At 37.4% G+C, this 11,293-nt stretch overlaps 2 protein-coding genes across 2 annotated transcripts; one reads left to right on the plus strand and one right to left on the minus strand.

Moving 5' to 3' along the window:
- Positions 1-439: 439 nt before the first annotated feature.
- On the minus strand, positions 440-5,668 carry LOC131791138 (RING finger protein 32-like). Its single transcript, XM_059108454.2, has 9 exons — positions 5,520-5,668; positions 5,206-5,416; positions 4,306-4,448; positions 3,524-3,556; positions 3,097-3,221; positions 2,492-2,600; positions 1,921-2,033; positions 1,679-1,742; positions 440-1,351 (listed from the first exon to the last, which is right to left on the minus strand). Exons 1-9 carry the CDS (start codon positions 5,574-5,576, stop codon positions 1,136-1,138), a joined length of 1,071 nt encoding a protein of 356 aa, XP_058964437.1. The 5' UTR covers positions 5,577-5,668; the 3' UTR covers positions 440-1,135.
- Positions 5,669-5,735: 67 nt separating this feature from the next.
- On the plus strand, positions 5,736-10,161 carry LOC131791137 (translin-like). The gene is made up of 6 exons (XM_059108452.2): positions 5,736-5,860; positions 6,674-6,764; positions 7,225-7,324; positions 8,068-8,183; positions 8,579-8,661; positions 9,275-10,161. Exons 1-6 carry the CDS (start codon positions 5,753-5,755, stop codon positions 9,554-9,556), a joined length of 780 nt encoding a protein of 259 aa, XP_058964435.2. The 5' UTR covers positions 5,736-5,752; the 3' UTR covers positions 9,557-10,161.
- Positions 10,162-11,293: the final 1,132 nt, after the last annotated feature.

Consider the following 11,293-nt stretch of genomic DNA (forward strand, 5'->3'; position numbering starts at 1 on the left):
GTAAAACTAGCGCGTTTACTGTTTATAAACCACATAGCGAGATGTTGCCATGGTGAGATGTATATTCAACCACTTAGGTAGGCATTGTTGGTCATTGTTATGTAAACACGTGGTTTTATAGTTGAGTTGACAAAAGGTAATAAGCACTGGTTGGTGTTATTGAAATATCAAGGGCCAATTGAATTCGCTAAACAAACACTTCCGAAATCAAGGACCGTGGAATACATAATTAATTAATTTTGATTGTAATAAATATGGTTTCAGTTTTAGGGAAACAATCTACAGAGCGTGGCAAAAGGAAATATCTCCGTTAAGACTAATTCGGTGGATTCTCAACTACACTGCATGCTATTTTTGTCACAATTTCGTTTTCTACAGGAAAAGAAAACCCGCTTCTACTAATCGATCATATACAAAGTTAATGAACAGTTTTCATCACTAATTTGCACAGTATTTATCTTTATTTGCACAGTACTTCTCTGTGTCTTTCTCCGCACGAGAAGAACAAACTCTTTTAATTGGTCAGTCATTTTAGCACATTTACGTTAGTTATATATTTCTATCTGCCGTCTCAGGAGACTCACGATGCTAAGAACTGGAAGTATTAAGTTAAAAAAACTGGCTCGATTCCCGGCTATTGCTCTAGTACAAGTAACGTCCACCGTCAAGCTTTAAACTTTCGATATATGCCCCCTCTTCTTTTTGTTTTTGGTCCGAGTTTTTTCGTGAAGAGGGGGTTTAAGGAAACTCAATGAGAATCTTGAAGCATTGTTTCCTGAACAAATGCTTCTTCAATTAAATTCACCGTCTATAAGGAACTTCATAATGTTACAATGTTACAGTTTTTCATATATTCTTAGTTATATTTATAATTTCTCATATTGTAAAGTTACACGTTTGTTGTTCCTGATTTATTAAAGACAGATTATTATTATTATTATTATTATTATCATTATTATTATTATTGACTGCGTGGTATTATAGTGGGGAACCATTCAAAAGTCACATTAAGTCCTGCGTTTACTATAAAATAATTTAATACGAGAAATTGTTCTAAACGTCCTCTCCAAGTTATACAAGTTATTTCCTAGAGTCTATGATCGTCCTGTGTAAAAGAGTTTCCTTTTTATGGCCTCTACATTATCTTCTTGTGGTAAGAAGACCGACAAACAGGACACACGCGGCGTTTTTCAAAGGAAAATTCTTCAAAAGCCTGCAGACATGTGGCATGGAACACGTGTGAACAAGACAGAAGAACAGTGGGCCGTGATGAAGGGTTTTTCCGGTACAGTCCTTGGTCAGTGAGTGGCATGATACAGATCGGACAGTCAGTGACACTTCTCTGAACGGCCTGAGAGTGGAAAAAACGAGCGTTAAACCTAATATCAGCATCAATATTCTCCATACCCTTCTCGATACATTTTCTTTGGTATTGACATGGAGAATTCCTTAACACTTGAAAAACTTCTCAGGTTGGTGATCACTTTCGTTATTCTCATGATCTTAATGAATGATTCAGTAGTATTACTGAAACGAGAAATTAGATGCAGGCCACTCTCCGGGTTTGAAGGTTGAACAGAGAGCGGTTGACCAGCAATAACAACAAAGGGCAAAAATGACATCCGTTACGCTCTATCGAGCACGAGAGAGACTGGACACTTTTACTGATTGAACATACTTGAAGTTGGACTTGATCCCAGTCTGTCTCGGTTGATGTGTCTTCACTGTTTTCGTTCAATTGTCTAGGGAATTAATAAACGCCTTCCATAAGATAAAACTAAAAGCAGTAAAATTAATAACAAAGTAGGTAAGTTTGCGAGAGGTTCCACATATGAAGTCGTTTCGAGCTGGGGGGGGGGAGGGGGGGCAGAAAAAAGGGAGGGATGGGGTGGGTACTTTACATCTGAGTTGTGTGCATACCTCATCGTGTCACGACTAGCGGCTATGGATTGGTCGATCTCCAACAACAGATTATCAACACTCTGGTTACTAGCTTCCATTGATTGAAGGAGACGGTCGGTGATATCTTGAAACTGGAATAAGAATATTGCAGAGACGTTAAAAAAAACCATCCTAAATGACTAAATTTTAGAATCCGTTTGATATAAAAACGGACTTCTGTTTGCGTAAATGAAAGGTGAAAAAAGCAGCCTAGGCCTTTTGTGTTCCTGTCTATTCTAAATAATTTTCCCTGCACGACAAATTGAAAAAAAAAACTATATTTGTTAAAAAGAGTGCAGCTGAAAAAAATTCAAGCCTCGACGGGATTCGAACGAGTGTCTCCTAAACCCAAGTTTGGTGCTCCCACTAACTGAACAAAACAGGTGCATATTGAGAGTGAGGCAAAATGTTGTAGCTTAATTGTTTCGTCACTATCAAGGATGAATTGGTGTGAATTAGAGGGAAAGAAACACTGACTGATGGGGTCTATCTATTGATGGCACAATTCGATTAAATAAATTCCAAAAAACACGAAGTAACAGGTAAATACCTTGTTTTCGTAAAACTTCTTTCTAAGTTTGGGGTCTTTTGGTGGCACTGTTTGCCTTAACCTCTTGTACCACTGCCGCACAATGTAGCCACGCCAGGCAGACTGTATCCTGATTGGTGATCAAAAGCAAGACGGTTAGTGCTGAGACTGAATGAAAAAGGTTATGTTAAATAAATATTATACAAGTTTCTGTGATAAATGAGTAAAATGAACGAATCAATACATAGTATTTGAATTTAAAGGAGAAGTATGTTATAAAACTGTTTTTTTGGGCGATTGATGAGTGCAGAGGACATCATAGTGCTGAAAACCTTGAAAGGTTAAGGTAAATCTTGTGCTAAAATAACGGCTGTGGAAGCCTTCATTTGGAATTTCTGAACAGAATTCAGCAGTGACCATAGTGTCTGCACTTGCACCATCTCCAGAAGCTGTTTGGTTTCTACCATTTGCTTAGAATTCTGATGAGTCATGTGTGAGCACATTGAAAAAGATTTTTTGTCAAGTGACCATCAGAGGGATCAAACTGTCAATCCGTCACTAAAAACCTGCTCAGAATGCAAAGACTGAGGTGCTGAAGCCATTACTATGTGAGATCAAACAAGTACTTTGTTGCACATTTCTCTCTGTACTCCTTGGCACCTTCATGGATAATCCTTCTTTGGTACTGTTCTTTTCTACACATGGGACAAGATTTGCGCCCAGAAAACTTTTCAAATGCTTCAAGACAAGTCTAAAAGGCATAATTAAGGTAAATATTAGTATACTACAATTCCTTTGACATTCATGAACCTGATGTTAACATGTAGTTTATTCATGCCTGACTGGCTTTTCCTTGAGTCTCACAAAAACATTTGCAAAATAATATTTCTGGTTTTGACACTTTCTTGATTTTCTCTGTGAAATACCTTCAGTGTATCTTTAGATGAACATTCCAAAATTTTTTAAAGGAAAATACAAGCTCAGTTTTTGCATGTGTAATAAAAATGATATTCATATAAAGCTTCATGTGATTGCAATATTCTCAAAACCTACCCTATGAAAAACATGACTGCATGACAACAAAACCTAAAATTCAAGAAAATGAACATTTTTAATATATCACCCATTTCAACTATATTAGATATCATCAAGTAATCATACATGAAGCAAAACTCTACGGCATAAAGTTTTAACTCTTTTACTCCCAAGATCTGATTGTTAATTCTCCCCTCTAGCTGCAACATATTTCCTTGTAAATTAGTTATGAGAGCTTGGTGCTAGATCAAGATAGCAGCTTCTATCAGATAAGTTTGAATATTCTCATTACCTGTTTGCTGAATAATGTATGGATATTACAGGGAGAAGTTTCATGTTAATCACTTCTGGGAATTAAAGGGTTAAGAAAAACAGCAGGTTTAAATTCCAAAATGCTTCAGGGATAAGAAGTCAGTACATCACAACTATGAAATACTACAATAAGTTTTTTAGGAGCATATAAAATTAAGACAAAAATTTGCTTACAAACTCTTCAGCAATTAGATTTGGCTTGTCATAGTTTTTGCAAAACTTATAGTCTCAAAAACTGTGGCATCTTTCCTATCACCTTTGTTCCTTCTGATTATAAATTATTATCAGAGAGTACTTTTATATTTCTAAAGTGCTAAGACTCTTAATTATTGTGAAACATGTACTCTGTCAAAGAGAAAAGTTATAAGATAATTATAACTTACAATAAGTATTAAATAAATGCATGAATGAGATTGTCAACATGTATGTCTGTGACAGTCTGTGTAATACATTATAGCATGGTTCACCTAGGAAATAACACACATTACCTGCTGTTGTAAACCAAAGTCTTCTTTGCAGATTACACATGGCTGACTAGAATCCTGTCTTTCATTGGATTTCTTCTTAACCTCTTTCCATTCTTTGTCTGTCAGAAGAAGTCCTGGAGCCTCAACAAGGCCAAGTTTCTGAGCTAAGAAGTTTGTTGCCATTACTAGATGTCAACTTTATTTGGAATTCTTGCCAACCCAGCAACAAGTTCTCAGTAATTCAAATGTAAAATCAATTAGCTACAGTAGCAAGTACATGTAAAACCTTAACAAAAGCACAATCCTGTGGATTGCCAGCTTTTAGGGCACTTCAAGAATAACTTCATTGAATGCTTGTTAAAGATGATGTAGTGTGTTTAATTCTCAGGTGTGAGGTACATGTATAGTGGCCAGTCCTTGCTATATACATTTATGGCTTTGAGGTGATCTTACATGAGCACAGGTTGAAGTCCATGCCAACATCAACAGAAAGTAAACTAGTTACCAGTTTTACCCATGAAGTGTCATAAGGTATTGTTTGAGTGAATAAGACACCTGTTGTGGTCAGAATGTCATAGTTGTATAAGTATGCACAGGAAATCCAAGCTTACTCACTGAGCCTCAGTAAACAAGTAAAGTTGTGAACACTCTTACATGCCTATGTTTCTGTCCAAAGCAAAGGGTAAAGGGCAAATGACAAGGCAGGGAAACTAAAACAGACCTAATAGTTATAAATCAATCGAGAAAACTCACATAATTCGGAGGAAGTGAAGAAAAAAGCCAGTTTAGTTTGCTTTACTAAAAGGAGTTAATATGTTGCCTATTATATATAAGTGCACAACGTAAATACATTTACATATTTGTGTGGGCTGGTTGTGCCAGCTTGGGTGACCTGTGGTATACATCAATATTCAGTCATACCTAGGGTAAGGGGTGGTGGTTTTGGATCGAGAACGTACTCTTTCTTGTCCTGATCGTCTTTGGCATCACGGTTTACAACGGCCTTGGTTGTCCTCTTTTTGGATGCAGTTGGTAAACTATGGTTGATTTTCTTTTTCTTGAATGGATCTTGGAGGGAAAGGGAGCGAGTCATATGGTCTTGAAGAGCTACAGCAGCAAGAGCCACACTTGACTGAAAATAGTTCATGGATACAGATTGATGACTTTTTCAGTTTTGAAGATTCCTCTAAATGTAAAATGTTATAAATTTGAATATCACCGAAACAAGAACATACCGAATTGCTTCCTGACTTATTTGTTGATAGTTTTTGTGGCCTCGTGTTTGCCATCATGCAAAAACCGTCTTTTGTTAATAAATGAAGTCACAGATTCGGGAAAAGAAGATGAAACTTTGACAAACCATATCGGTTGGCAAGGACGCCATTTTGAAATCCCAACAAATGTGCATACATATGTAAGCAAATTAGGCAGAATACCGCTGTACAGCATATTACGAGCACTCAACAAAATGGAGGCTAAACAAAGGGACACGACAATGAACTCAGAAGGAAATACTGTTATACCCCTCTTTGCGTCATTCCAAGAATACTTGTCCAATGACCAAGAGATAAGAGAGGTAAGCTTTTCGAAGGTCTCGCTGTCTCAGGGAACTTTGATGTTTAACTTTATTTTGTGGAAAAGTGTTGTAAGTTAAAGCAAATCAATAACTGATGCGCACGTGCTTAGTAATAAAGTTAGTGTTGTAAGCTGTTCCAGGCTATATGTTATATATTTTACTTCTCCTATTGCCATAGAAATACAAAGAATTACTCGTCAGAAAAATTGTTGTTTTGAAGATTTGGGTGGTTTTTCAGATTAGTTTGCCTCTAAATCGGGAATCCGCATGACCTGGGTTTTTTGCCTTTGACAACACTTTAACCATTAAGAGTGACTTGCATCTAATTACTCTATCACCCTGAATCAAACATTAAGGTCACGTGAACAAAGGAAATGACTACCAACTAAAGAGGCTCGTAAGGTCCTTTCAGATCTTGCAAAATATATAATATTATGTAGAACATGGGTTAATAAAACTCTAACTGGGAAGGGGGAAACTACATGAATATAAAGAATTTAAGGGTGGAAATTTGATTTTTCAAGTTTAATTGAACAACCAGTCTGCAGAGTATGCTAAATGCATGCATGATCTTTTCCATGCTATTACTTCAGAAACATAGCTTTTCTACTCACGAGCTGTATCTTTGCATGCATGAGTCCATGGAGCTGTTTCTAGCATGATCTGCAGACTTCTTTTTAATAAGAAATACCACTAGCAAGCCAGAGATGATACATTATAAGACATCCATGTAAGATAATGAAAATGTTCAGTTTTTAAAACAAATATTTTCTAGTGAACTTGTAGCACTGAGTGCAAATTCCCCTTTTTTAGGAAATCAAAACAGTGACTAGAGACTTGGAACAGTCTGCAAGAGAAATACTGGCTGTTTTGCAAGCAGTGCATCAATCCCCAGGCCCAGAAGGTATCTTGATTTGCTTATTTTGTTTCAATATTGTCAAGTAGATATTTCTTGTATTATGAAGAAGGTGATCAGAATAGCATCATTTCTTTTTTGTTATTTATACTTGAACTTTGGTGAAATTTAACCTGACAGGAATAGTGTTCATAGGATAAAATACCTCTTGACAGAGTTTGTTAGGGCTGTTCTGCTCACAGACCTTGGTTGTGACATATAGACCTTGCACTGTGAGCAGTAGATACTTTTTGTTGTAGAGCCAAATATTTCCCCTACTGCCCCACTGCTCAGTCAATGGGTGCTGATTCTTGGAACATGGTATTGTGTGATAAGGACATGTAAATGTTATATACTTTTTTGTAGAAATTAAGAATTTATTTTTGTTTATTAACATCTTATTGTCAGTCTAATGATGTATACCAACAGTTCAGGGAGAATTTTGGATTTATTTTACTCTTTCATCCAGCCATAGAGAAGATTTGTGCAAAAAGCAGGGAAATGTTGACTACAGTGAAGTCTCAATACAAAAATCTTGTAGAGAAAATACCTTCTGGTCAGTATTACAGGTCAGTCATATGACAGGCAGGGCTTATTAAGTAAAGACTTAACCTTTGCCCTGTGGGAAATATGGAATTAAAAACAGGAAATTTCTTAGGCGGACAACTGTGATCTGCTGTCACAACATGAAGTGTATTTTTTCACATGCATCATTTAAGTGTAACCATAGTGGAAAGACACTCATTCTGGTACACTGCATTTGATTTTTCTCATCTTGAGACTCACATTGCATATTCTTTAGCATTGGTGTCATTTTTAATATAATTTTTATTTCCATTTATTTGTTATCTTTCTTCTCAAAATCTGAAGAGCACAAATAAAGGATTGTTGTTGCTGTGATATATTTTAGGACAATCCATACTTGATTGTTTCTTTTACCTCCTGACTTTTCACTCCATGTAGAATTTAACGTCATTCATTGTTGTTGTTGTCGTTTTCGTTGTTCTATCGTTCTCGTTATATCCTTGTCCTTCCCTTTTCCTAATCTTCTTAGTCTCTTTAATTTCCTGAAGCCTTAAAATATCCTCAAGGACAACTGGATCTTGTTATTAGGCCTCTTGGAAAGGATACAGAATTCCATTCCTTAGAGTTAAAGACACTCGTGATCGCTGCTTTAAGGCTACTGTTCACATTTATCTATAAAAAGAACAAAACTTAAAGAGGATAGCTCCAATGTAAAATGTAACACTGATGTTAATTAGATATAGGCCCTCACTGCATGTTATCCTTGTTCGTATCAATTTCGTTGCAGATTCTGTGATCACTGGCGCTTTACTAGCCAAAGGTTTGCCTTTCTTGGTGGTTTTATTGTGTACCTGGAGAGTGAACGACTCATCACTCGGCTAGAATTAGCAGAAATGCTTGGAGGTAGGTGACTGTGATTCAGACCTGTAGGGGATGGTTCACGTGTGCGACCCGAGTGTTCTTGCAGATGCAAACGACATTTACAGGTCGAACGCAGATGCGAGAAAGCTAAGATTAAATTTTACTTGCGATGGACTGGCATTGCATCCACGTGGAGAAACAGTACTCCTAGTCCGACTTCATGCTACAGAATAAGCACAGGCTGGATGAGCCATTTTGGTTAAGTGCACAGTTTATCCTTGCTGCAATTTTGCCCACGACATATTTGCATCACGGAAATGGCTCAATACAGAGGATTGAACTGAGGAACTCCAAATTTCAATTAAAGTCCCTGAAATTACACAGCCACAGTTTATTCTTAATCTTTGCTAATTATGTGTTTATGCTTGTCCTTGTAGTTCAAGTAGACAGGACAACGGATGGTTTTCATATCGATCTGGATGATTTTCTCACCGGCCTTCTTCTACTTGCTAATGAGATGGTTAGTCTTATAAGTTTCTCAAAATTATATTTGACTGGTGTGGGACACTTCATTTTTTAGCGCATCCGAAGGAGTTAGGGGCTATTCTCTGAAAAAACCCTAGCCGGAAAAGTATCTGCTTTTAAATATACCTCGTAAAAAAAAGGCAAAAGCCTTTGAATTTTCTTCTACGTATAATTAATATTCCTGCCATTTTAAGAGATAGAGCAGAAGAAGAAACGTCACAACATGTATATAGAGTTTGCTTGCAACATCGTGGAAAATACATGTATTATAAAACACTATTAATTTTCACTTTGAATTTAAAAGGAAAATAGGACTATGCTGATCTCCACAATAGACATATTTTGAAAAACACCAATCCCATATAAAGTCAAGTTGAATTTTCAGTACAACTTTCAAAAGAAAGAGTCTGTCAGGGTTCATGTTCATGATTGTCATGTACTGATATGTTGTCTCCTTTTGTAGCGTCTGTTCTGTGATGATTTTAATACATTACTTAAAGTTGATAAACTCGTTAAGGCCACTTTAATTTTCAAAACTGATTCAGATACATTTAAAATGTGCATTTAGTTCGTCTTCCCTCCATCTCACTGATTTTGTTTTGTTCCAGTCACGGTTTGCAGTGAACAGTGTCACATCAGCCGACTATGGCCGGCCTTTCCGAATAGCTGCCTTTGTGGCTGAACTAGACGCTGGCTTCAGACTTTTGAACCTTAAAAATGACTCTCTTAGAAAAAAATTTGATGGACTCAAATATGATCTGAAGAAAATCGAGGAAGTCGTGTATGATCTGACCATTAGGGGACTCAAACCGTCTTCAGAAGAGGCGGATCGACAAGAGATTTCCGACAACAAAGCCGGGTTAGATGTAGGATCTCCGGGCGAAAAGTAAGCTCGTTTGCTTTGGTGGAGAGTTGTGATCTTCTCAGTCTGTTTTGTTTGATGAGTACCGCACACGAATTATTTAAAAGAGATGAAGGCTACGATTGGCGTTTGGATATTTGGGAATGATCTGCAATGGAGTGCAAATTGTCGAAGCAAAGAAGGCCGATTTAGATATTGCGTTAATTGAAATTCATCCTGAAAGCAAAAACTATGTCTTCAGTTTGTCTCTGTTTTCAATCCCCGTCGTTTGTGGTTTCAAATTTGTTGGGAACCTTTTTCGATATTGTGAAAGTAATTAGTCGGTATTTAAGAGTTGAAGGGAATAGCTGGTAAACTTGTCCAAAATAACCAAAGTTCTGATGAATGGATAAGAAGATTGGACAGAGAAGGAAAAAATTTTGGATTAAATAATCAGTAATAAATTAGAACAAAGAAATTACACAGAAATTGGTATTGCTGATTAGAATGTGAGGCTGCTTGGCATTTCTCAGAGGTGACTATCGTCGACTCATAAACGAGGGGAATGTACCAGATTACGCAGATGATACAATGGGGTGTACAAACCATGAAAAGGCGGCCATATCTGTGTATTAAATTGAATTTAACTCTTCATCTAGTGCATACTATTTCTTTTCTTTCAATTCAATTTTAGGATTGTTCATCAAACATTTCCCCCTTTCCTTTCAAAATTAAAACGCATTGTTTTCCTTAATCTCTCATGACCAAATTTCTGGTCCTAGCTCTAACTTGCTACTACCATTTCTGTTGTAGCCTAAACTATTAACTTTTCAGCAGTGCACCTATCGCCCAGCATAAGTAGCAGCCTATTAATCCGAATAGTTCATGGCCGTAATTACGCCAACATTCTGTGATCAGCGCACGATCTTTACCTTCGGAAGCCTGCTCGCTGGTTTCTCAGTTTTGGGTCCATTTCGTCCTTTAATCTTCCTAGAATGAATCTGTTGAAGACCTTTCCAGGCACGGAGAGAAGTGCTATTCCTCTTTAGTTGGAGCAGTTGCTGATGTCTCCTTTCCTTGGTAACTTGACAAGATATCCCTCCTTCCAGTCTGTAGGTACTTTTTCCTCTTCCCGGATCTTCTCAGACAAGGGGTAAGGATTTCCTCTGCACCTTCAGTGCTTCTGCTGGTATTCTGCCAGGTCCTGAAGCGTTTCCGTTCAGAAGCTTGAAGGGCGTCTTAACCTCCTCTTTGGTTGGCTTTCTGCAGTCTATAGGGAGGTTGTATTCTGCTGACTGAATCTCCGGAGGGTTTTACTAGACTTGGTCTGTGTCTGTTGAGCAGCTCCTCGAAATATTCTGCCCATCTGTTGAGCTGCTGTTTTGTTTACATGATGTTCTTTCCCTCCTTTTTTTCACTGGTGTCTCTGGGTGCCCGTACTTGCCCGACAATTTCTTGTTGATTCGTTGAGTCTTCATGTTTTCATCAACTGCTGCATCTTCTACTTTCCCTGCTATTCCTACTACGTTGCTGCGTTTTGAAAAGATGGGTTATGGAAATTAAGGAATGAGGATCCACCGAAACATTTCCTTTCTGCAATGATAGCAGTGATCTAGTAGGCTTCGAAGCAAGCTTTGAAACATTTTTTGATAAGTATCTGTCATGATCTGACACCTGTCAATTAGAGAGCGTCTTGGTAGAAAAGCGCATGGACGCAGAATATCAGTGCCCCACCGGCGCGGCAAACAAACTCGAGCTGAATGACTAGGACTACGATTTTTTTCTT

Source organism: Pocillopora verrucosa, chromosome 10, assembly GCF_036669915.1.
Source record: "Pocillopora verrucosa isolate sample1 chromosome 10, ASM3666991v2, whole genome shotgun sequence".
Classification (NCBI taxonomy): Eukaryota; Metazoa; Cnidaria; class Anthozoa; order Scleractinia; family Pocilloporidae; genus Pocillopora; species Pocillopora verrucosa.